This window comes from Equus caballus, chromosome 1 (assembly GCF_041296265.1).
Source record: "Equus caballus isolate H_3958 breed thoroughbred chromosome 1, TB-T2T, whole genome shotgun sequence".
NCBI lineage: Eukaryota > Metazoa > Chordata > Mammalia > Perissodactyla > Equidae > Equus > Equus caballus.
This window is the reverse complement of record NC_091684.1, coordinates 147,865,522-147,892,463: the sequence shown is the minus strand read 5'-3', so window position 1 is coordinate 147,892,463 and position 26,942 is coordinate 147,865,522. Positions and strand designations below refer to the sequence as shown.

The window sequence follows — 26,942 nt, the reverse complement described above, 5'->3', positions numbered from 1 at the left end:
ATTTTTAACTGCATCATTTCAATTCCATGGTAATTATTGAGTGTCTGCTTTGTATAAGGCTTTGGACTAGGCATTGTATGGGGATGCAAGGAAGAGTGAGTTAAGAATTACAAAATAAATTTAGTTCAATGAACATGTCATTAGTGCCTCTTATATGCCACTAAAGTGCTGGGAATATAGACATTAAGACAGTTCCTACCCTCAGGAGCTTACACTATAGTGGGGAAATGAAGTGAATGGATAGTTTCAGCTCCACACAGCAGGTACTATGATTATATGTAGATCAGGGTGCTGTAGAAGCTCTGAAGAAAGGATACCTAATCCAACTTGGGAGAACAGGGAGGTGATAGTGAGAGACGGCTTCTGTGAGGAGGGAAAACCTAGTGTACCGCCCTGGCTGAGTCTTAAAGGATGAGTAGGTGCTAGCCAGGTAACAATGAGAGTAGGGAGGAATCAGGGCAGAAAGAAGAAAATGAGCAAGGGTTCAGAGGCAAGAAACATCATGGCTGTTTGGGAGAGAGGCAAACATGGCTGTTGACAGATCCAAGGGTATCACCTGTGCTGGAGATGAGATTATGGCGCAGTTTGGAGCTTATCCTGTATGTTCGCGTTTCTTCACGTGTGGCGTGAAGACTGTGTACGACAGCACCTCTCAGAATATTTGCAGAAATGCAGGTCTAGACCCACCCTAAGAGGTGGAAAATAATCCATAGGATCTGTTGCTTTTACTCAGAACTTGGATTTTCCTCTAAGGCTAATGTGGAATGCTCTGTATTTAACAAATATTTTTTTATATGGTATACTTTGTCAGGTTTACACACACACAGTATTTATGAGAGAGCGTGTGTCTTACATTGGTGTTTTGGGAGGTTCCCAAAGGAAGAACTATAATTATAAAGAGTTGTGTATAAAATAAATATAGAGGACATGTATAGTGTACTTGGGGTCAATAAAAAGAGGCAGAAAATTCCAAATAAAAAGTAATCTGAAAGCCTATTTCGTGACTACATCTTTAAGGACATGTTTTCCTAATACCAAGTCAGGGTAAGAATTCCTTAAGACTGTCACTCAGTGCTCGGTCTCTGGCTGTGTGTGTGTGTGTCTGTGTGTGTGTAAAATTTGGGAGAAAGCAAGGAATATGGAAATGGAAAATGTTGCAAAATAATAAAGAGAATTTATGATATATTTATAAATGTTCCATATTATTCTCTTTTACTCTACAGGAATTAGAAAATAAAAGAAGACTACAAAAACAGGCTGCCACTAGTCAAAGTGCCACAGAAGTCCGTTTGAATAGAGCTCTAGAAGAAGCAGAAAAATATAAATTAGAGTTAAGTAAATTAAGGCAAAATAACAAGGTATGGAAAAATTGAGTAGTGTTGGTACTGATAACCTTTGGTAACTTCTTTTATGTGAGAGTCAAAAATAGTAGTTTTTAAATTATAATTCTTGATGTCATGGTGAACATTTCTCTTTTCAGAGGAAATGCATTCGTTATCAATATGTACATTTTCAGTAAGTTAGGACTATATTGCTTGGGCTATTGCCATAATTGAGTGAAAACACAACTCTTTGGAGGATTCATTCATTTTTTTCATCCAACAAATCTTTATTGTGTGCCCATATTATATGCCAGACACTTTTCTAATCTCTGGGGATAAGTGGTGGCAAAAAGTCTCTTTTGTATCTCAAGTCTGTGATATCCTTGTCAGAGTCTCAATTTTCTAATATACAGTAGCCCCCCCTTATCCGCAGGGGAGATATGTTTTAATGCCCTTAGTGGATGCCTGAAACTCTGGATAGTACCAAACCCTCTATATGCTATGTTCTCTTCACTTAAAGGAAGCACTTTATGGCTTCTCTTTGGCATATCCAAATTGCCAGCATCACTACTCTTGCACTTTGGGGCCATTATTAAGTAAAATAAGGGTTACTTGACCACAGGCACTGTGATACTGCAACAGCAGATCTGATAACCAAGATGGCTACCAAGGGACTAACAGGTGGGTAGTGTATACAGCATCCATCCACTGTACAAAGGGATGATTCATGTCCCAGGTGGGACAGCGCAGGACAGCATGAGATTTCATCACACTACTTAGAATGGCATGCAATTTAAAACTTATGGATTGTTTATTTCTGGAATTTTGAATTTAATATTTTTGGACCACAGTTGACTGTGGATAACTGAAACCATGGAAAGCGAAACCGTAGATGATCAGGAACTACTGTATAATGTAAGGAGCTATTTTACAGGGCAGTGGTTCTCAAACTAGATCATGTATCAGAATCACCTGGAGGGCTTGTTAGAGATTCCTGAATTGCTCAGCCCTACCCCCAGATTCTGATTCTGTAGGTCTGGGGTGAGGCCTGAGAATGTGGAGTTTCAACAAGTTCCCAGGTGATGCGGATGCTACTCGTTCTGAGACAACATTTTGATAACCACTATTACAGAGTTATTGTAAGGACTGCCATTGTATCCCCACCATCTAGCCAATGACTGGCATAGAATTAGCACTCAGTTCCTGAAATATCTGTTGAATAAATGAAGGATCAAATATCAATGTGTGTGAAAGCCTTTTGTACACGCTATAAATGTTGACTATTCATTGTTGATTTTGTGTCAGCCTGAAAGTACTGTTCCATTGGAATCTCTCCTTTAGGACAATATTTAATAATTTAACAATGGGTTGGATGATGAAATTAAGAGCCATTGCAATTACATACACAGATGATACATTCTGGATTAAATTAGTAACAATTAATAGGACATAGAACTAAATTGGTCTTAAGTCCTCCAACATGTTTAACAGCGGCAAATATGTTACAGTGACTACAGAGTTTTAAGATATCTTCTGTGAGATAGTTTATGCTCTATGATCAGACTTTCATGTTCGAGAGCCATCAGTGAGGGCATGATGACTGGGATTTATTAATAGAAGTTATTAAATGAACAAGTAGGAGGTCATCCTTACAAACTTGCCAATAGCAGGTTATTAGAGTATTATTTCCAATTTGGTGCATTCTAAAAGGATTTTGAAGAAAATAAAATGGAATAACCATGTATATGTCAGGGTTTGATAACTGTGGTTATAGATTTTTATCTCTATTTTAGCACACACATTAGAGAAACAGAAAGAGAAACTTGTTTCCATGACAACAGATGACTCTCCTAATTCTAGCCAGCCATTTTGCAAATTCAAGTAATGAGGACTTGGTGTGTGAACAGCTCAGTTTAAAACCAACACCACTATAAAAACAATGTAGATGTAGTCAAGACAACTTCCGACCCCAGGTCTGCATTATGGGTAATCGATTTAGACACAGTGGGATAACATTTTGTGTATATATCACTCACTATTTACTATCAAGTAGGTATTTTGAGAAAAGAGTTTTTAAATGCAACTTCTTTCAGATTTCTGAAAAACAATGTGTATGTGTCTTAAGTTTTTGATTTGTCAATTATTTGCCTTATTTCTGACTTTTATCTTTGAGGGATGTTTTCAGGATATGCAATAGGTTTTTCCTTGGAGTCTAATCTATATATGTTTATCTTTTGTGAGCAGGTATACTTTTTTCCATTTTAATTCTTTGTACCTTGCTTCTCATTATGATTAGACATATAGTTATGTAGGCAATTAAAATTATTCAGGTCTATATGTTTGAGAAATAGTAAGGTTTCCATAAAATAGAACAAGATTGCCTCACAGTCATCAGAAAGTTAAAGATTTATTTAAAAAATAATGATAAACTTATTCTCCACAGAGGTTAGGAAACAAGTAATCTGGCTTTAGAGTAAGAACTTTTGAAATGAAAGGTCAGTCAACTTAAACCGGATGCTGCATGAATGAGTGCAGGAACCTTGACTGTCTCTGTCACTTCTTTGCCTCAGTGCCTGGAACATAGTAATTACTTCTGAAACACACTGAAGAAAGGAATGATGAAAGACAACTATGTGATAGTTTGACTGGAATTCTACTTAAAAACAGGGCATTTGATTAGATGGTTGCTTGAAGTCCATTTAAAATATGTCACCAGGTCCATGTTACTTCATTTAGGAACAGATAATTTTTAATTCTTCATTAATTCATTTAGAAATATTTATAAGGGCCTGCTAGGTACCTGCCAGATCTTTACTAGAGGCTGGATATACAAAGGTGATAAAAAAATAAATGTAGTGCTTATAGCCATGCATCTTGTAGTGGAGAAGTTGGATGTTATTTAGACAATTCATCAAACAAAACTAAGATGCAACTGTGATACATGCCATGAAGGGGGGTACACAGTGCTTTAAGCAGGTAACCAGGTCAGTGAATGCTTTTTGAAAAATGTAATTCTAAGCTGAGATCTGAATAATATGTAGGAGTTATGTGCCAGGGGAGACATTATGGATAGAAGGAATAATATGTAAAAAATGGCTCTATGACAGGAAAGAAGAAAGGTAATGAAAGCCAGGATGAATGTGAAGGGAGTGTTGCAAAGTGAGATTTCAAACATAGGCAGAGGCCAAACGAGCTTGGTCCTTTAGGCCACGTTATATATTTTGGATTTTATCCAAAGAGCAGTGCAAAGCCACTACATGATTATTTTGAAAAAGGTGAAGGGAGACTATGCCATGATCAGATATGCACCTGGAAAGTATTTCTCTGTTTGTAGTGTAGAGAATTGACTGGAAGTGGGCCAGAATGGATGCAGATAGACTGGTTAAGAGTAGTAGCGTAAGTGAGAGATGATGATGTAGCTTGGACTAAACTAATACTGGTAGAGATGGAGAGAAACCAAGTATCAAAAATACATCTAGGAGAGAAAATTGCTAGGATGTGGTGATGGACTGGATGTGGGATTGTGGGAAAGGGAAGCTTAAGGATGTTTTGACTTGTGGTTTTCAGAACTAGATATATAGTGCCATTCACTGAAATAAGAAACACTGGTATAGGTTTGGGGAAGATGATTGAGTTGTTTTAGAACATGTTAAGTTTGAAGATATTCTGAGAAATACAAGGGGAGATGTCAAGATTTAGGGGAGAAGTCTGCACAGAGATAGTAGCAGAAGCCATTAGTGTTCCCTAGGAAGACAGGATAGAGTGAGAGGAAGAAAGAACGGCTTAGGGCTGAGCCTTGAAGAATTCAGTATTTCAAAAGAAGCAGTCAACAATGTTGAATACTACTGAGAGGTCAAGTTCTATGAGAACTGAAAAAATCTGCTGGATTTAACACAAGTGATCTTAGTTAGAAATGTCTTAGTGGAGTATGATAGGAAAGAAGCTAAATTCAAGGGAGATGAAGAATGAATGCAGGTGAGGAAATGGAGACAGTGGATGTATGTAATTCTTTCAAGAAGCTTAGCTAAAGGGTAGAGCTAGAGGGACATAAAAGAGTTGAGTGAATTTTTTAATTGAATTTACATACAATAAAATGCACAGATTTTCCATTATAATTCATTGAGTTTGGGCTCTTGTACATCTGTGTAATAAGCACTTCAATCAACATATAAAATATTTTCATCACCTCTAGAAAGTTCCCTTGCATCCCTTTCCAGGCACTACATCCTTCTCTCAGAGATACCACTGTTCTGATATTTCTGTTCTTGAATGTCATGTAAATGGAATTGCATAGAGAGTACATTCTACTGGCTTCTTTCACTAGGCATAGTGTTGAAATTCATCCATGTTGTGTTTTTTTAATCCTTGATCAATCTTGTTAATGAGTTATCAATTAATCCTTTTAAAGAACCAACTTTTGGTTTTATTTTCTGTATTGTCTGTTTTCTATTTTCACTGAATTCTCCTTATTGTATCCTTTTGTCTACTTGCTTTAGTTTTTAATTTGCTCTTCCATCATCTTAAATTGAAGGCTTACATCATTGATTTTCATCCCTTCTTCTTTTCTAACACAGCATTCAAAGCTAAAATTGTCCTCAAAGTTATACTTGAGCTGTGTCCCACAATTTTCTCATTTGCCTGTCTTTAGGTATATATATTTCTATTTTTATTTTTTCACATTTTTGGGATATGATTGACACACAATAAACCTGCACATATTTAAAGTGTAAAATTTGATGAGTTTTGACTGTGTATACCGTGAAACAATCACCACAATAAAGATAATGAATATATCTATCACCCCCAGAAGTTTCCTTGTGCTCCTTTATATTTATGCTCTTCTCCTAACCCCCATCTCCAGGCAACTCATTTGCATTTTCTAGAATTTTATATTCTTTTTAAAAATGTGAGTTTTTACTCAGTACAGTAATTTTGAGATTCATCCACATTGTTGCATATGACAATAGTTCACTTTTAATAACTTTATACATGATATAAATACCAACCTATACCACCTTTTGATGGACATTAGGGTTGTTTCCAGTTTGGGGCTATTACACATAAAGCTACCATCAACATTCACATGCAACTCTTTGTGTGGACATATGTTTTCATTTCTCTTGGGTAAATACCTAGGAGTCAAATGTCTGGGTTGTATTATAGATGTATCTTCAACTGTCAAACTGTTTTCCAAAATGATTGTACCAATCTACACTCTCACCAGCAGTATACGAAAGCTTCAGCTGTTCTGTGTCCTCACCAGCACTTGATATAGTCAGTCTTTTATATTTTAATTGTTCTAATGGGCACCTAATTGTATCTCATTGTGGTTTTCATTTGCATTTCCCTAATGACTAATGATGTTGAGCATTTTCATGTGTTTATTTACCATCTTGGTATCTTTTTTCTCCAGTTTTATTGAGATATAACTGACATACAGCACTGTATAAGTTTAAGGTGTCCAGCATAGTGATTTGACTTACATATATTGTGAAATGATTATCACGATAAGTTTAGTTAATATCCATCATCTCATATAAATAACAAAGAAAAAAAAGGAAAAGGAAAAAAGTTTTTCTTCTTGGTGATTAGAACTCTTAGGATCTACTCTCTGCACAATTTTAAAATATACCATGCAGCAGTGTTAACTACAGTCATCATGTTGTACATAACATACCCAGGATTTTTTTATAGCTGGAAATTGTTTGTACCTTTTGACCACCTTCATCCAGTCCCCCTTCCTGCCACCCCCCACTCCTGGTAACCATAAATCTGGATCTCTTTTTCTATGAGTTTGGCTTTTTTTTTTTTAGATTCCATATATAAGTGATATGCATATTGCATATAAACATATAAGCAATCCATGTTGTTGCAAATGGCAGGATTTCTTCCTTTTTTATGGCTGAATAATCCATTGCATGTATATGCCACAACTTCTTCATGCATTCATCTATTGGTGAACACTTACCTAACTTATCCCTATTTCATCTTTTTCATATTATTGTGATTTTTTAAATCCAGATTTCCAATTGTTTGTTGCTAGAATAGAGAAATACAATTTACTTTTGTATGTTGAACTTGTATCTTGAAATTTCGCTGAAGTTACTTGTTCTAGAATATTTAGGATTCTACACAGACCAAGGGTAGGCAGGCTTTTTCTGTAAAGGGCCAACTAATAACTGTTTCAGGTTTTGTGGGCTCCATATGGTCCCTGTGCATATTCTTGGCTGGTTTTCTTTTCTAAGAAATTTGTTTAACCCTTTCAAGATTAAAAAAAAGATCATTCTTAGTTCACATGGAAAGATTTTAAACTTCAAATTCAGTTTCTTTGACCAATACAGAAGTATTCTATACAGGCATACTGTGCTTCGCAGATACTGCGTTTTTTACAAATTGAAGGTTTGTGGCAACCCTGTGTCAAGCAGGTCTATTGGTGCCATTTTTCCAACAGCATTTGCATTTCTTAGCAATATTTTAAAATTAAGATATGACATTGTTTTTTTAGACATAATGCTATTGCACATTTAATAGACCACAGTATAGTGCAAACATAACTTTTATATGCACTGGGAAACAAAAAAATTTGTGTGATATTTGCTTTATAGTGATATTTGCTTTATTGTGGTGGTCTGGAACTGAACCTGCGTATCTCTGGGGTATGCCTGTATAGAGGCTCTCTGTATTTTATTGTGTGATTTGGGTGTGTCTTTCAAGGAATCTGTCCATTTTACCTATGTTGTCAAATTTATTGGCATGTAGTGTTTTTATGTTATTCCCTTATTGTCCTTTGAATAAGACATAGAATAGAATAGAACCTATGGTGATGTTCCTCCCACATTTTTGTGGGATTTTTCCTTACCTCGTTCTTGATATTGGTGATTTGTGTCTTCTTTTCCTGATCAGTCTTACACTAGAGCCTTACTAAATCTGGTTTTGTTGATTTTCCTGTAATACTTTTTATTTTCCTTTTATATTGATTTCTGCTCTTTATTATTTCCTTCTCACTCTTTACTTTGGGTTCAATTTGTTCTCTTTTTCTCATTTTTAAAAATGGAAGCAGAGACTGTTGATTTGAAACCTTTCTTCTTTATAATATAAGCATTTAACATTGTTAAAATTTCCTCTATGTATTCCTTTAGCTACATCCCACCAAGTTTGATGATTTGTCATGTTTTCATTTTCATTCCATTCAGAATACTTTCTAATTTTCCTTTTGATTTTTTTTTTAACTCATGAGTTACTTAGAAGCTTGTCATTTCATTTACAAATATTTGGGGATTTTTCCAGATACCTTTCTTACCGATTTCTAATTTAATTCCATCATGGACAGATAATGTATTTGGTCTTATCTGAATCATTGTGAATTTATACAGACTTGTTTTATGGCCCAGAATACAGTTTAAATTGGTAAATATTCCATGTCCCCTTGAAAAGAATGTATAGTTTGCATTTATTGGGTGCAGTATTCTATAAATGTCAGTTATGTCACGTTGCTTGATAGTGTTGTTCAAGTCTTCTGTATCTTTACATATTTTGTGTCTCCTTGTTCTCTCAATGACTAAAAGAGGGGTACTGATCTCTGAATAGAAGTGTGGATTTGTCTACTTCCCCTTTCAGTTTTGTCAATTTTTGCATCATGTACTTTGGAGCTCTGTTATTAGGTATATTAAATATTTAAGATTGTTATATCCTCTTGAAGAATTTAACCCTTTATTATTGTGACATAACTATATTCTGGTAATAGTCTTTGTTCTGATATGTACTTTGTTAGATTTTAAGTAACTTTAGCTTTCTTTTAACTAGCTAGCATTAGCTTACCTTTTTCCATCCTTTTTCTTGTAACTCCTTTATATCTTCTGTAGGCGGCACATAGTTGAGTTTTCCTTGTCTTTAAAGTTTCATCCAATCGGACAATCTGACTTTTTAATTGGATGTTTAGGCCATTACATTTAATGTGATTATTAATATGGTAGGGTTTAATTCTATTAACTTGCTATTTGTTTTTTGTTTCCATATGTTCTTTTTTTGTCCATTTCTTTTTCTCCTTCTTTTGAATATTTTTAATGATTCCATTTTGTCTCCTTTATTGGCTCATTATCTTCACTTTTTTTGTACATGTTTTAGCATTTATCATATACATCTTCAACTTATCATTGTGTACCTTCAAGTATTATTTCATGAATAATGTTTAAGAAACTTTTAGCAGTAATACTCCTATTTACTCTCTTCTGCCCCTTTTGCTATTGTTGCCACACATTTTACTTATACACAAACCCCACACTACATTGGGACTTTTTTGCAATTTAAAGAATTAACTTTTTAAATTAAAAAAAAAATTTACTTGTGGTATACTACACATAGAACTTAGCCTCTCGTTTGTTAAGTGTACAGTTCAGTAGTGTTATATACATTAACACTGTTGTGCAACCAAACTCTTACCTGTGTCCACTAAACAGTCCCCATCTCCCTCTCCCCCACCCCTGGCAAACACCAGCCTACTTTCAATCTTTATGATTTTGACTACCATAGGTACCTCGCATAAGTGGAATCATACAGAATTTGTCTTTTTGCAGCTGGCTTATTTCACTTAGCATAATGTCCCCAAGGTTCATCCAGGTTGTAGCATGTCAGACTGTCATTCCTTTTTAAGGCTCAGTAATATTCCATTGTATGTATATACCTCATTTTGTTTATCCATTCATTGGTTGATGGACACTCGGTTGCTTCTACCTTTTAGCTATTGTGAATAATGGCTGCTATGAACTTGGGAGTACAAGTATCTCTTTGAGACCCTGTGTTATCATTTTGGGTATATGCCCAGATGTGGAATTGCTGGATCATATGATAAATCTTTTATAATTTTTTGAGGAACCACCATACTGTTTTTCGGTTGCAGTTGCACCATTTTACATCCCCACTAACAATGCACAAGGGTTCCAATTTCTCCATATCCTTGCTAACACTTGTTAGTTTTTTTGATAGTAGTTATCCTAATGTTTATTAGATGATATCTCATTGTGGTTTTGATTTGCATTTCCCTAATGATTAGTGATGTTGACTATATTTTCATGTGTTTATTAGCCATTTGTGTATCTTCTTTGGAGAAATGTATATCCAACCCTTTGCCCATTTTTTAATTGGTTGTGTTTTGGTTATTGATTTGCAAGTTTTTTAAATATATTCTGGATATTAACTCATCAGATATCATTTGCAAATATTTTCTCCCATTCTGAAGATTGCCTTTTCACTGTTGATTGTGTCCTTTGATGTAGTCCAATTTATCTATTTTTTCTTTTGTCACCTGTGTTTTTGGTGTCATACCCAAGAAATCACAACCAAATCTAATGTCATGAACCATTTCCCCTCTGTTTTCTTCTAGTACTAGGTTTTAGGGTATACATTTAGGTCTTTGACCAAATTTGAGTTAATTTTTGTACATGGTATGAGATAGGGGTACAGCTTCATTCTTTTGCATGGAGATATCCAGTTTCATAGCACAATTTGTTAAAGAGGCTGTCTTTTTCCAGTGAATGGTCTTGGCATCCTTGTCAAAAATCATTTGGCCTTATATGCAAGGATTTCTTTCTTTCTAGTCCATTGGTCTATATGCCTTTCCTTATGCCAGTACCACATTGTTTTGATTACTATAGCTTTGTAATAAGTTTTGAAATCAGGAAGTGTGAGACCTCAACTTTGTTATGCATTTTCGGCTATTTGTGGTCCCTTGAGATTTCATATGAATATTAAGATGGATCTATTTCTGTAAAAAATACCATGGGGATTTTGATAGGGATTGCACTGAATCTGTAGATCTCTTTGAGTAGTATTGACACCTTAATAATAAGTCTTCCAATCCATGACCTCAGACTATCTTTCCATTTGTCTTTAAATACTTTCAGTAATGTTTTGAAGTTTTCAATGTAAAAGTCTTTCACCTCCTTGGTTACATTTAGTACTAAGTATTTTATTCTTTTTTATGATATTACAAATGGAACTGTTTTCTTAATTTCTTTTTAGGAATGTTCATTGTTAGTATATAGAAACACATCTGATTTTTGTGTGTTGAATCTGTATCCTGCAACTTTGCCAAATTAATTTGTAAGTTCTGTTTTGGGAATCTTTAGGGTTTTCTACATATGTGATCACATGATCTGTGAACAGAAATAATCTTACTTCTTTTTTATTTGGGTGCCCTTTATTTCTTTTTCTTCCCTTGCTGCTTTGACCAGAATTTCCAATGCTATGTTGAATAAAAGTGGCAAAAGCAGGCATCTTTGTCTTGTTCCTAATCATAGAGGGAAGGCTTTCAGACTTTTACTATGGAGTATGATGTTAGCTGTGGGCTTTTCATATATGGCTTTTATTATGTTGAAAAGTATCCTTCTATCCCTTGTTTGTTGAGTGTTTTTATCTTGAAAGTGTGTTCAATCTTGTCAAATGCCTTTTCTGTATTAATTGAGATGATCATGTGGTTTTTTCCTTCATTAATGTGGAGTGTTACATTGATTGATTGATTTTTGTATGTTGAACCATCTTTGCGTTCCAGGAATAAATCCCACTTGGTCATTGCATATAATCCTTTTCATGTGCTGTGGAATTCAGTTTGCTATTATTTTGTTGAGGATTTTTGCATTAATATTTGTCAGGGATTTTGGTCTGTAGTTTTATTGTAGTGTCTTTGTCTGGCTTTGGTATCTGGTTAACGTTAGCTGGCCTCATAGAATGAGTTTGGAAGTGTTCTGTCCTCTTTAATTTTTTGGAAGAATTTGAGGATGATTGGTGTTAATTCTTCTTTAAATGTTTGGTAGAATTCACCAGTGAAGCCATCTGGTACTGGCTTTTCTTTGTTGGGAGATTTTTGATTATTCCTTCAATGTCCTTACTAGTTACAGCTCTGTTCAGATTTCCTGTTTCTTCATCACTTTTGATAGCTTGTGAGTTTCTAGGAATTTATCCATTTCATCGAGGGTATCCAATTTGCTGTATACAACTGTCATAGTATTCTCTTATGATCCTTTGTATTTCTGTGGTATCAGTTATAATGTCTCCTCTTCCATTTATAATTTTATTTCTGTAAAATCAGTTGTAATGTCCCCTCTTTCATCTCTGATATTATTTGAGTCTTCTTTTTTTCTTAGTCTATGTAAAGGTTAGTCAATTTGTTGATCTTTTCAAAGAATCAACTCTTGGTCTCATTAATTTTTCTCTACTGTTTTTCTGTTCTCTATCTTCAACTAGCTTTGGGCTTAGTTCTTAACTATAAAGTTAACTTGTTGACTTGAGACCTTCTTTCTTAATGTAAGCATTTACAGATGTAAATTTCCCTCTTTGCACTGTTTTCACTGCATCTCATAAGTTTTGGTATGTTGTTTTCATTATCTGAAATTTCTACTTTCTAATTTCTCTTGTGATTTCTTCTTTGGTTATTTAAGAGTATGCTGTTTAATTCCCACATATGTGTGGATTTTCCAGGTTTCCTTCTGCTATTGATTTCTAGTTTCATTCCACTGTGAACAGGAAAGATATTTTGTATCATTTCAGTCTTTTAAAATCTACTAAGACTTGTTTTGTGGTCTAACATACGATCTATTCTGGAGAATGTTCCATGTGCACATGAGAAAAATGTGTATTCTGCTATTGTTGGGTGGAATGTTTTGTATATGTTGGGTCCAGTTGGTCTGTAGTTGTTGTTCAACCAGTGTTGTTCAAGTACTGTTGCCTTAGTGATCTTCTATCTGGTTGTTCTATCCATTATTAAAAGTGGGGTATTGAAGTCTCCTTATTGTAGAGCTGTCTGTTTCTCCCACCAATTCTATCAATGTTTGCTTCATATATTTAGGAGCTCTGATATTTGGTGCATATATAATTGTTATAGCTCCATGGTGAATTGACCCTTTTATCATTATATAATGCCTTTCTTTGTCTCCTGTAATTGTTTCTATTTTGTCTGGTATTTATTACAGCCACCCCTTTTCTCTTTTGGTGGAATATCTTTTTCCAAACTTTGATTTTCAATCTATGTATGTCCTTAGATCTAAAGTGAGTCTCTTGTAGACAGCATATAGTTGGATCCTGCTTTTCTAATCCATTCTTCCAAACTATGGGAGAGTTTAATCCATTAACATTTCAAGTTATTACTGATAAGAACTTCTTATTCCATTTTGTTCTTTTCTATATATGTTAAAGCTTTTTTGTCTCTTATTTAAATGTCTTAATTTCCTAAACGCTTCAGCCCTGCTTCTTCTCAGGGCTTTAGATGTTGTATTTTATTCCTCTGCCCAAAATCTCTTGCCCCTAGGTGCCTGTGGTTCTGCAGACCTTCTGCAATTCTCATGTGCAGTGGTGCCCACTAATGCTTTCAGCAGCCTCCAGCCTGACATCCAAACTATGCCACCATTCCATCAGTACTCTTGAGTCAGGCAAGACAGAAACTAGTCCTTCAGGCAGCCCCCAGACAAGTCAGAATGTCATAAGCAAATTTCACTTTCTTTCCATCCTGAGGGAGAAGCCAGGAATTGAGAGGCTTCCTTCCACTATGCCTGGAAGGGTGAGGGGAAAGATTGCGCATAAATGCCATGAAATTTCCTACCATTTTGAATGTGGTTTTTTTCTTGTTTGGCGTTTACTTGGTTGCTGCTGCTGTTTAATTGGCTTCTAGAGTTCTCACAATGCTACATTAGCCTGTGTATTGTGTATTCAGTGTTTCCATGGGTGTTCCTTGGCAGAACAAGGGCCTGGAGCTTTCTAATCTGCCATCTTGCTGATGTCACTCTCAATTATCTTTTAGATTTTTTAAAAAGAAAAAGTGTACTAATATTTACCACATGTTACTATCTGGTACGCTTTTTTTTCTTTCCTTTTTACGTGTATGTAGATTCAGATTTCCTTCTAGTATCATTTTCCTTTTGCATGAAAGACTTCAACATTTTTTCAAGTATACTTGAAAAATATACTTAATGTATATTTTGTACTTAATAACTTCTAGTGATCTGTCTTAAAGTTCAATGATTCTTTTTCTGCATTGTCCACATTACTGGAGAGCTCATCCAGTTAATTTTTACTGAGATTACAAACTTGTTCTCCCTTGTCATGGGCAGTGACTGAATTCTCTGCTCAGCTCTTTACACCACAGCTGCTGCCTATCATGGGTTCCTAGGCATCTCACCTTGCACATGTATTTAGGTGTCTGCCAAGGATTTGAGGGAAATATGTATGCAGATTTTGAGGACTCATTTCTAGGATTTCCCACCTGGAAATTCTACCACCCTGGCAGCCCTGCTGTCTCATTCCTCAGCCCAATAAGACTGCTACTTTTTGCTTGAGGTATATCCCCTGTGAACCCTGAACTGGAAAGTGCTCTCAGAATCCAGCTGAATGTGGATCTCAACCAGTAAGCTTCCACTTTTTCAAGGATCATATCAAATCCAGTTTCTGTTTACTATTGATTACTCACCTATTGCCTTCAAGTATATTTTTAAAATTGTGTCCAGAGTTTATATTTGTTACTGTCAGGAGAGCTAGTCCAATACAAGCAACTTTGCTATTATTGGGATTAGACCTGAGTTGTTATTTTAAAAATGTTTTTTAAAATGCAAGAGATGTGAGTATCATTAAAAGTGATCAAAGTTACAGTAATTTGGTAATGTGAAGAAAACTATCTACAAATAATTTTATATTTGTTATAAAATAGTTTTTATTACTGATGCGATGATAATTTTTTCCATTAAAAAACTGCAAAGAATATATGGGATTTTTTTTTCCTTTTGCAGGATGTAGTGAATGAAGAACAAAAAAAAATTGAAGCATTAAAATCAGAAAACAAGAAGCTAGAAAAACAAAAAGGAGAATTAATGATAGGATTCAAGAAACAATTAAAATTAATTGATGTTTTAAAAAGGCAGAAGGTGAGTCTATCCTAAAAAAACAAAGTTAAAATAAATCATAGATATTATTTAGAGCTCTCTACTAAAATATTTAATATTCCTACTTTAGTATGTTTCTTATTTTGACATGATTAGGCAGAAAATTTTATCAACATAAAATGCATTAAGCATACAAAATGTATTTAATGTGTTATCCAAGCAAATGGATATTTTCAGGCAAGTAAACTAGTAATGTGAAAAATGGGACTAGTAAGTACAGTATGGGTACTCCTTAACTAAATAAAGTACCATATACAAGAATAACTATTATCTTAGGTGATTGGTTTGCTTCTTGAAACCTTAAGAGTGAAAACTGATTTTCCAAACCCCTATTGTTCCAGTCTCTACACATGAGTTATCTGGTGGTGAGAAGATATGAATTCATGGTTCTGCCACTCTCCATTTTTGCAAAGGTTAGGTATTAGTAATATTAATTCATGGTTCTGCCACTCTCCATTTTTGCAAAGGTTAGGTATTAGTATTATTCTCTCAAGAGTAGGTTGGTACAATACCACTGTTCGACAAGTAGGCTTTTATAGGCTGGCCCTTGAATGTAATTACAATTTCAAATATGTTTATTGGAATATTTGATAGCATATTAATATACACATACTTCTCAAATTTCCTGTTGTTCTGTGGTCTAGTCTTAATATTAAATTAGACAATATTGATTTTTTTAAAACCAGATGCATATTGAAGCTGCCAAGATGCTGTCTTTCACTGAAGAGGAATTTATGAAGGCACTTGAATGGGGAAATTCATAAGTGATCTACTCTAATTAGTCTGTATAGCCAACTGTGCGTGATGGGTATATGTTTTATTTAAGTTGTAATAGTTTGAATTATTTGATAATGAAATCAAAATACTTCTAAAGAATTCCCTGTTTAAATTTGGGGAATACAAAATTGATAGTGTTATTGGGAAAAGGAAATATTTTGTAAAATAAAGCAATATGAAATAACTTTTGAGTCGGCTATCTTTATGATCTGCTAGCCCTTTTCAACAGTACTTGAATAGAATATATGTTCTGGAGATTTAACTCTAGTTAATAAACGATAGTTTCTGAGAGAAATGCTGTTTTTAATTTCTAATTGACAATTAAGCCCATTAGGTAATAAAGCACTTTAAAATTCCTCACTCTTTGCTTTTCTCCTCCCTTATAATGGACAGAAAAAGATGCTCCAAACCCAAATTAATTCTAAATACTTATTATTTCCCTAGCCAAATCAGGGAAGTAAATTCCCTAAACATAGACAGACTGTAGCCTGAATGGGGATACTGAAGAATCTCTGAACAGCAGGAGTGGTACAGAGAAGTTAGTCCTCTGCTTTTGGCCTATAATATGTTTTTATATATGGAGTGTTGTATAGAACTCAGATCTTCAAATCATCAGTACAAAAACAACAGTTTGACTAAAAGCGATTAATTTTGCAGTTAAAAAATGCTTAGTAATTTGTTTAGTTTTTGTCAAATGTTTCCTTATAGATTAATTGTTTACAAATGATGAAATACAGATGTTTTAGAAAATCCAAATAGACAATGGATTCTTACTATCACTGATCTGTAAAACAAAAGTTACGCTGACATCTAGTGGTAACATACAAAAGAATCCAGGTTTTTTACCAAATCTTGGTGATATCACTTCTCTTCACAAATTGCACTCCTTTCCTGATATGCTTTCCTAAACTCTTCACCAAGCATATCAATATCATCCTCTTTTTTAAATACTCCCTACAAGAAAAAAATTTTGTGGGTTACTTTGAATGCCAGAATATTTCACTAAATGCTGTAAGACTCACAAATATGTAGACATGAAATTCGTAGTTATCTCCAAGACAATAAATTCTATTTAATAGATTTATGAAGAAAAACATTATTTTCTGCAAATTATAACTTGATATACATACTGAATACTTTTAGACTGACTCGATTTCCTGATTTATCAGCTCCACTGTTGGAACTTATCATAGGAATCTGGGCTCTTCTACTTTACTACTACAAGCACCACTGCTTGGACTGGCTGAACGGGAAGGAATTTAATCTATCCCACACCCTACCCTTGTCTTGAAACAGCCCTACAATGTAATATGAGGGAGGTCAGGGTAAAGAGACTGAGCTCAGCCAGACTCCTCATGGGATTGGCCCTTCCCTCAGTTCTACGGCTCATCAGCAGACATTCAGTCTTGCAGATGGAAGACTCAGGTTTGGAGTTAAGTCATTTAAGCAAGCCCTTTGAAATTCTTCATTCTTATTTACTTATTTTTCATAGTATACAGTAAAAGGCTCTTTGAAACAAAATTCAACTTAAATATTTACTTATAATCTAAAGGATCTAAAGAATAATTTAGGCCATTTGGGGCCATTAGGACCTAAAGGATAAAAATCATTTTAGGATATTAGGTTTATTAGGCTCTCCCTATCTCCAAAATTATTTCCGTACAAAAACATCTAAACCCCAAGACTCTCCCAGAATTTATAGTCTATTTTATGAAATTTATCAATTCCATATGGTTTTTGTGATTAACACATAATTTTGTACTCATTAATCCTGTCTAACCAATTAGACTATAAGGTCCTGTGGACAGGCAATAATTACTTATATAGTTCTCTTTCTTCTTCCTTCCTTAGCACTGGACTAAACATAAAATATGCACTCAATTCTTCTAATTGAATAAAACATCAAATGGCATAATTTCTTTATTTGAAGGATAGAAATTTTATTTACATGAGTCCAGATGTTTATGTGGCCTGTGAAACTTGGTTATTTTATTTATTGTTACAATGTATCTGAGATACACATGAAAATTTGCTGTCTTCTGGAAGTACTTTCAAAACCCCAGGTTACCTAGTACCACCTAGTTATAACCTACTATTACAGAGCAGATCTGTCTCAGACTCAATTCAAGCAAGTGTCTGTTATTGGTGTTAACAACTACAAGATTTTGCTGTATAAAATCAGATTTGGTGTACAAAATATCACAACTGGTTTCAAGTAGTTTAGTTTTAGACCTCCTACACTGAGAGCAGAGAAAACCACCTCTAAGATTTACATTCCATAAATTTAGCTCATACTTCTAAGAATGTGCCAAAACCAACACTCTCGTTTTGGAGATGTTTAATGACTGGCAAAAATCACACTGCTGCTTCGTAACAGCAAGGAGTGAGTGAAACCCAGGCCTTCTGAAATCCTAATGCCATGTTTTTCCCCCACTGTTAGAGGTCATGAGGATTACACTTTAAGTTAAATCTCACTTACTTTAGGGAGATATCCTAGTAATTTTGAAGCATGTTCTTTGAGAAGTTTTAGTCTTTCTTCTTCAATAATTGCATTAATACATCCTTGTCGTCTTTGCTGCAACTGCCATTCTTCCAGTTCCTGTTGCTGGAAATGTAAATAAAATTTCATTAGTTGTCACAAAATACATTAATCTTATGAGAAGCTGTTGAATAAAACTACTCTTGCAGTGAATTAGATAAAATTGATTATTTGACACTAACTTCAAAGGATGCTAGATAGTGTATATATCTTTTATGTATATTATATCTATCTTATCTTTTATAGTTACTATGCCTTTAAAGTTGCAAGAACAGTAGTCATGATTGACTGGGCTTTTAGGGAGGCCAGTACACATTTTCAGGACAATGTCTTCATCACCAAGGAAAAAATGTTCAAAGAAGTAATTTTCTAATTAATTCAACAAATATTTATGGAATGCTTACCATATGCCAGGTGCTGAAGGCAGCTTATAGTATAAGATAAAAAAAGGTAGATAAAACAGAATAGGCATATCTAAGAGAGAAGTATTTCCATATGTATTAAATTTTCAAAAGCCTGTATTAAGCACAAGAGTAGCAGCACGAGTTCCAGCAGAACTAGTATTTCTCAGGAAAGAGTTCTGAATACTCTTAGATAATGACACCAAGTCTGTGCCATATAATGTGGAAAAAATGACTAGCTTAAAAAATTTCGGGCTTAAAAGAACTCTTATGGAATTGTATCCAAATAATCCTATTGGGTAGGGAAGGTTGCTAAGAGAAGACCACTGAAATAGTGATGAATTCCTGCCAAGAATTACTTTAACGTAGTATTAATGCTAAAGCAGGATGTCTCTTTTTTGGTACAACGAGAGGCAAGCTTCCATATAACCTAATAACTCTTCAAAGTTACTGAATGATATGCATACACTTTCTTTAGGACATCACTCACTCACTTACTCAAGATGGAGGTAACAGTATTATTTATCAGTAGTAGCCTTAATTCTTCTCTCACCTCTCTAGATCTAACTGGTCACCAAGTCTTATCAGTTCTTTTTTTTTTTTTTGGCTGGGAAAGATTTGCCCTGAGCTAACATCTGTTGCCAATCTTCCTCTTTTTTTCCCCCCTCTCAAAGCCCCAGCCCATAGTCGTATATTCTAGTTGTAAGTCCTTCTAGTTCTTCTATGTGAGGCGCTGCTACAGCCTGGCTAGTGACAGGTGAAGGGTGTGGTTCCACACCTGGGAATCAAACCCAGGCCACCAAAGCAGAGCACACCAACCTTTAACACTAGGCCATCAGGCCTGGCTCTCAGTTCTGTCTTCTTACCATCTCTCAGATGGATCCCTTCTCCATTTGCATGGGCTTTCACCAACTATCACTGGGACTACTGTAATAACTTCCTTGCAGGTCTCCCTCTCTCCAGTCTGACTCCCCTCACATCTATCCACACTACTGCTACTTGAGTCATCTTTCCAAGTGCAGATCTTATCATGTAGCTTTCTTAATTCTTCAGTGGGTCCTGTTGGATAAAGTCTACCTTCCTTAAAATAGCATCCAGGCATTCATGATCTGTCTCCTCTCTGCTATACCAAGACATCCACCATCCCTGTATAATTATAATCACTTGCACTTGACATATCTTATTATATAATCACTGTTTTTATATATTTTTTTCTTAACCAAGACCACAAACTCATAGATGACATGGACTTAGTCATATTTATCTTTATGTTCTTAACACCAACCAGCACACAGAAAACATCAATAAATATTTTCTAGATACACTAACGATTGGTCAGAAAATTTATAGATCATATGATTAGTAAACAGACATCTGACATCATCTGGCACATAAAAGTTTCTGAGTTAAATGTTTTGTGGATGAGTAGATGAGCTGATTGCTGTTTAATGATAATGACCAAAAAAACCCCAAAACACTTCTTACTTTGTCTGCAAGGAATTGGTTGCGACGTTCCTCAATAAGTCTTTCCACAGCCCTCCTGTGTTCGAGCTGCTTCATTCTTTGTTTCTGAGCGTTCATTAATTCTATTCGATCATCCTCAGCAAGTTTAGCTAGCATAGCTTTTCTGAAGATCTCCTCTTCCTCTTTTGCAGCCTGTAGTACTAGTTCCTTCAAGGCCATTTGTTCTATAAAATTTTGCTTCAACTCCTTTTGCTTTCTCAATTTCTCTTCTGCTTCTTCCTAAAGAACAATACATATGAAAGTTAATTCAGTTACGGTTTCTTTACAGCAGATTTATAAAGAAAGGGTAGGATATAGTTTGCTTAAGCTTAATGTTACAATATGAAATGAAAGTGAAAAAATTAAGCATTTTCAAGGTAACATGTTGCCCCATCCTGTTAAAACTAGTTGGATAAAGTACATGTTACTTTTGGATTGCCTCCGTTACTTATTTTCAATTTTAATTTGTAGGTATTTATCATCTTGTTTCTGTACTCAGAATTAACACATAACTACTTTGAAAGAGCTGATATAAAATGTTTTTCTACATGTGAGTTTATTAAATCTGTGGTCTGCGTAATTTGTATCAACCATGAGTCATTCTAGAATCTTGCCTGAAACTGTTGTTCAAATCATTGACAAACATTTTTCAGAACAATAATCTAGCAATGATAATCAGAAGTTTTTCAGGGAAATTCAAATTTACTTGGAGCAAAGTCCTTTACTACAAACTTTAATTTTCCCAAAATCTTATTATGAAAAATTTCAAACATAACTGAAAATATAAAGAATTTCACAGTGATTTCTGAACACCTAGATTCTACCAATAGCATTTTACCATGTTTGTTTTATCATCTAGTCTACTCAGTTAGGACGGATGTAAATTTTAAATCCTTCTCTAATCTAATCAACCTTGCCCAATTCTAACACAAGCTCCAGGTAAGCCAGTATCTTTCAGGCATCCAAAATATTGCCTTAACAACAACAGCTCTATGGTCAGGGTTCTTACTTATCAATAACACAAACTATAACAGAGGCCATCAGGGAGCATACAGAACTTCCAGGAAGGCCAGGGAACTGCTCAAATTCTGTGATGGGGACTCTACCAAAGCTACCCGCAATGACCTGATCTGGCGTGGCTGTTAACTCATCTGCTCACTTCCATCTTCACCCCTTGATGGGGGGTGGGGTGGGGGGGGGTGGGAAGACAACTGTTGGAGATAACCTAGGTCACTTGAAGAATTCCAGCTCAGAGAAGAGAAATGTAGTTTAAACTTTATAGTCTTTATGGAAGACAAATGTTTTTAAAAGGGGGTAGGAGTGGGCTTTAAGTGAGCCAATCTGCAGTATCAGCGCGAGCAACTTTGTGCGCCACATCCGACCTCTGTCTCTTCACTTATCCCCATCTAATAGCTTCACAATCCTACCTCCTCCTTAGTCTTCTCTAATCACTCTAACCGATAATTACCTCTCTTTTTGGCCACTTATCCCATTTAATTTTTCCATCATTTAACTTTATTTCATATGTACATGCCTATTCCTCACTAAAAATAAATTCCTAGAGTGCATATCTTATTTTTCTTTGGGATGCTGGGCACATAGTGTTTTTATAATACGCAGTTGGTGTTCATTTGCCATGTATTATATACAAGTCAAAAGGCTCACTGAAGGCAGAGATGCTGTCAGTTAGCTTTGAATTCCTCAAGAGCTTATAATGCTTTGCACACAGAAATTTAGTACATACTGAATGAAACAAATGAACTGCTCACATTTCCTGGCACCCATCTCCCACACAAATTTTAGTTTAATCCAATGGTGAAGACAGCTGGCTAAAAACAGGGAAGAGTTTGGCAAAATAAATATATATTAAACAAAACTATCTCTTTTCAACTAAAAGTGTTCATGTACTCTTTGACATGCCTGGATCAGGATTATATAGTTATATAATCTGAAATGCATAGTTTTCTATCCTTTTCTATGTTCTAAAACCCATTATGTGGTTTGAGAAATAGCTGTTCACTGAAGGTTTGAAATAATTTGCTGTAAAACTACTCTGAGCCTGCAAACTTTTAGAGGTTTCTTAGTCTGGGTTCTCCTCTGAAAGCAGAGCCTTAAACAAGGACTTGTAATAGAGATTTTACCAGGGAGGTAATCTTAGGAAGCAGCAGTCAAGGACAAGCAGAGCGAAGCAGGGAAGCAAGAAAAGCCAACACAAGGGTGCTCCACTGAGCTGGTTACCACCATGGGCACTGAGGCTTAATCCTGCCAGGGCCTTGTGAGGAAGGCATGGAGTGCCTTTCAGGACCTTCCTGAAGGCTGAAAGGAAGAAGCATTTACCCCTTAATTTCTGTCCACTGTTGCTGAGGGATGCCCCAGAGGACACTGACTCCCTGACCCCACCCACACCCCCACACCCCCACACTTAAGGAAGCTGTCAGTACAGTCAGACTAAGCCCTCACAACTGTCTCCACAGCTGTCACTGAAACCAGAGGCGAGGCTGAGAGGAGGTGAGGCAGGGCACTTTTAATATAGCAAATATTCTTAATAATCTTATTTTGTCTGATTTTTCTACATGTTTTTAAATCACTATATTTTTAACTCAGAAAATTGCGCCATTGAGATTTTTACATTTTATTAGGATACAATTGAATAATCTTTCACTATTTTTCTAATCTCCTTTCTTTACAGACCTTTTATTCCTTCAATTTTTTTTTATTTTTCAATGTTTTTCCAGAGTAAAAGCTTTTTCTCATTAACATTAAGCAACTGGATTAATACTAATGTGTTCTCCTGATTTTAGTTTATTTCCACTTGTATCTTTATTATTTCCTTCCATATTCTTGCCGCATACTTGAATTTGTATTGTTCTTCTAAGTTACTGAGTTGATTGCCTAGGTAATTTTTTCCAGTATTTCTCATTTAATAATTAATTGCCCCAGAGAGCAGTTTTACAAAATCTGATAGATTCTGATATGCAGTAATCTCATTCTTTAAACTGTCTCCAAATATCCTCTTCAACCAATAATAATTGAAAAGAATGTTTTTAGATTTTCAGTTAGTAGGTTAAAATATCTGTTATTAATTTCTAGTGATGTTAAACACCCTTTCCTCCTGCATTATTCTGGTAAATTTTCTTTGGAGATCTCACAGCCTTTAAAAAGTTATGCACTTCTGGGGCCAGCCCTGTGGCCGACTGGTTAAGTTCACCCGCTATGCTGTGGCGGCCCAGGGTTTCACCAGTTCGAGTCCTGGGCGCGGACATGGCACCGCTCACCAGGCCATGCTGGGGCGGCGCCACAACTAAAGGTGCACAACTATGTACTGGGGGCCTTTGGGGAGAAAAAGGAAAAACAAAATCTTAAAAAAAAAAAGAAGTTACGTACTTCAAGGCAACATTAGATGGAAGATTAAATGTTCATTCTGCTGTACCTTCATTATCGATTATACCTTTTATCTGTGATATCGGGTATCCATTTGGTGTTTTACTTATCTGGTGATAACTCTGCCTGTCTGCTTCCCATTTGTTCATATATGTCTGTGATGCCTTCATCCACCATTTAATTCTTAACTTTTCTGAGTAATTTGATCTTAGATGTATATAAGTGAATTACATTAAGATGTTTTTAAAAGAACTGTACACATTTTACATTCTTAAATGAAGTTCATTATTAAGAATATACATCAATAGATTTTGACATCAATACCTGGTATCTATTTCCTCCTCGCTGAGGAAACAGTGTATCTAAAATAATGTTCTACTTTGAGATAGCTGAAAAATATTAAATATAATAACAATAGCTACAATTTATTGTGTACTTGGCTATTCATATATATTGTTCTATGAAGTATCTGTTCAAACTTTTTGCTCCTTAAAAAAAAGCTGAGTTCTTTATATTCTATTATGAAGTTATAAGTATGCTTTATATATTCTGGATAAAAGTTCTTTGTAACATACATGTATGGGGAATATTCTCTCCCAGACTGTGGCTTGCATTTTCATTTTCCTAACAATGTTAAGAAATTATTAACTTCTTTCTTTGGTGCTAACATGCCTTTTATACCAATACTTAGTAATCTCCCTTTTCTTTTTTGGCTAGGAAATATTTGGCCTGAGCTAACATTTGTTGCCAGTCTTCCTCTCTTTTTTTCCCCTGCCCCACTACATAGTTGTATATTCTTGTTCTAAGTCCTTCTGGTTCTTCTATGTGAGCCGCTGCCACAGCATGGCTCCTGACAGATGAGTGGTATGGTTCCACACCTGGGAACGGAACCTGGGCCACCAATGCAGGGCGTGTGGAACTTTAACCACTAGGCAATCAGGACTGGCTCAGGAAATTATTAATTTTGATGAAACCCAATTTATACACTTTTTCTTTTATAGTTCATGACTTTTTTATCTTATTTTTATCCTTTAGCCATTCTCAAGTTTATAAAGAATTTCTCCTATGTGTTCTTCCAGAAGTTTTGTAGTTTCAGCTTCTTTTTGTTTATATCTTACTCATTTTGAGATCGTTTTTGTGTATAATATGACAGAAAATAACAAGTGTTGGAAAGGATGTAGAGAAAATGGAACCTTCATACACTGACAGTAGGAATGTAAAATGGTGCAGCCTTTGTGGAAAACAGTTGGGCAGTTCCTCAAAAAGTTAAACACAAAATTACCATATGACCCAGCAATTCCACTCTTAGGTATATACCCAAAATAATTTTTAAAAGATATTCAAACAAAAACAAATGTTCATAGCAGCAACAGTCACAATAGTCAAAAGGTGGAAACAAATCAAATATCCATAAACTGTTGAATGGATAAACAAAATGTGGTATAGCCATACAATGGAATGTTATTCAGCCAAAAGAAGAAATGAATTACTAACACAAGCTATAAAATAGATAATCCTCAAAAACATTATCCTAAGGGAAAAACGCCAAACACAAAAGGTCACATATTGTACGACCCCATTTATATGAAATATCCAGAATAGCAAAATCCATAAAGACAGAAAGCCAATTAGTAGTTGCCAGCAGCTAGGGAAATACGGAATGTAGAGTGACAGCTTAAGTGGTGCAAGGTATCCTTTCGGGGTAACAAAAATGTCTTGCAACTAGACAGAGATGATGGCTGCACAACACTATGAATGTACTAAATGCTCCTGAACTGTATATTTTAAAACAAAGTAGTTAATTTTATGCAATGTAAATTTTACCTCAATTAGAAAACACTTTGTAAAAGGAGAAATATTCACATCCACAATTATAGTTACAGACTTCAATAACCTTCTCTCAACAACTGATAGAACAATTAGACAGAAAATCGGCAAGGATTTAGAAGAACCCAACAATATCATCAACCAGTAGGATCTAATGGACATTTATAGAGCATTTTTCTTTTCAAGTGCCCACAGAAGAAATTTAAAGGAAATGAAATCATACTGAATGTATTCTCTGACCACAATGGAATCAAACTAAAAATAATAAAAAAAAATGAACATTTCTGGACATCTGGGGACACCTGCAACACACTTTTAAATAATTCATGGATCAAAGAGGAAGTCTCAGGGAAAATAAGTACAATGGAGTTAATGAAAATAAGACATATCAAAACTTGTGAGATGCAACTAAAACAATTTTGAGGGAAATTTACAGCACTAAATGCATATGTTTCGGAAAATGCATGTATAGCACTAAGTGCATGCCTAGGAAATGTCTCAAATCAATGATCTAAGTGCCTACCCCAAAACCTATAAAAAGAGAAGTAAACTCAAAACAAGCAGAAGGAAGGAAATAATAGAGCAGATACCAATGGAATTGATCACAGAAAACCAATAGACAATATCAATGAAACAAAAGACTGATTCTTTAAAAAGAAATCAGTGAAACTGAAACTACAAAACTCCTAGAAGAAAACATACAGGGTAAACTCTTCAAAACCAGTCTCAGTAATGATTTTTTGGATTAGATGCCAAAAGCAAAGGCAACAAAAGCAAAAACAAACAGGTAGGACTACATCAAATTAACAAGCTTCTGCACAGCAAAGGAAACCATCAACAAAATGAAAAGGCAATCTACGGAATGGGAGAAAATATTTGCAAATCATATATCTGATAAGGGGTTAATATCCAAAATATATAAAAACTCATACAACTCAATAAAAAAGAACAAGAAATCTGATTTAAAAAATGGGCAGAGGATCTGAATAGACATTTTACCAAAGAAGCTATACAATTAGCCAGCAGGTACATGAAAATGTGCTTGACATTAATTATCAGGGAAATGCAAATCAAAACCACAATGAGATATCACCTCACATCTGTTACAAATTACACAATGTTATAAACCAATATGACCTCACTAAAATAATGTTTTTAAAAAGATTCAGGTCTAAAAAATAAATAAATAAAAAAGACAAGAGATCACAAGTGTTGGTAAGGATGTGGAAAAAAGAAGACCCTTGTGCACTGTCGGTAGGAAGGTAAATTG

General features: G+C 35.0%; 2 protein-coding genes across 12 annotated transcripts in view; one reads left to right on the top strand and one right to left on the bottom strand.

Moving 5' to 3' along the window:
- TEX9 (testis expressed 9) overlaps window positions 1–16,205 on the top strand; it is a 50,692-nt gene extending 34,487 nt beyond the window's left edge. For all 9 annotated transcript variants that reach the window (XM_001500734.7, XM_070236158.1, XM_070236169.1 and 6 more), the window contains 3 exons: window positions 1,224–1,358; window positions 15,092–15,226; window positions 15,931–16,205. In XM_001500734.7, the coding sequence (XP_001500784.4) occupies window positions 1,224–1,358; window positions 15,092–15,226; window positions 15,931–16,008 (348 nt within the window). In that variant the 3' untranslated portion in view covers window positions 16,009–16,205. The remainder of the gene's footprint in view (window positions 1–1,223; window positions 1,359–15,091; window positions 15,227–15,930) is intronic.
- Window positions 1,155–26,942, bottom strand: part of MNS1 (meiosis specific nuclear structural 1) — a 58,002-nt gene continuing 32,214 nt past the window's right edge. Inside the window, exons 8-11 of one of the 3 annotated variants that reach the window (XM_070236149.1) lie at window positions 20,447–20,704; window positions 18,501–18,626; window positions 16,868–16,975; window positions 1,155–1,301 (exon numbers count right to left, since the gene is read on the bottom strand). In XM_070236149.1, the coding sequence (XP_070092250.1) occupies window positions 16,883–16,975; window positions 18,501–18,626; window positions 20,447–20,704 (477 nt within the window). In that variant the 3' untranslated portion in view covers window positions 1,155–1,301; window positions 16,868–16,882. Of the gene's footprint in view, window positions 1,302–14,990; window positions 16,976–18,500; window positions 18,627–20,446; window positions 20,705–26,942 lie in introns of those variants that run through there. The other 2 variants (XM_023616874.2, XM_005603027.4) reach the window with 2 other exon arrangements.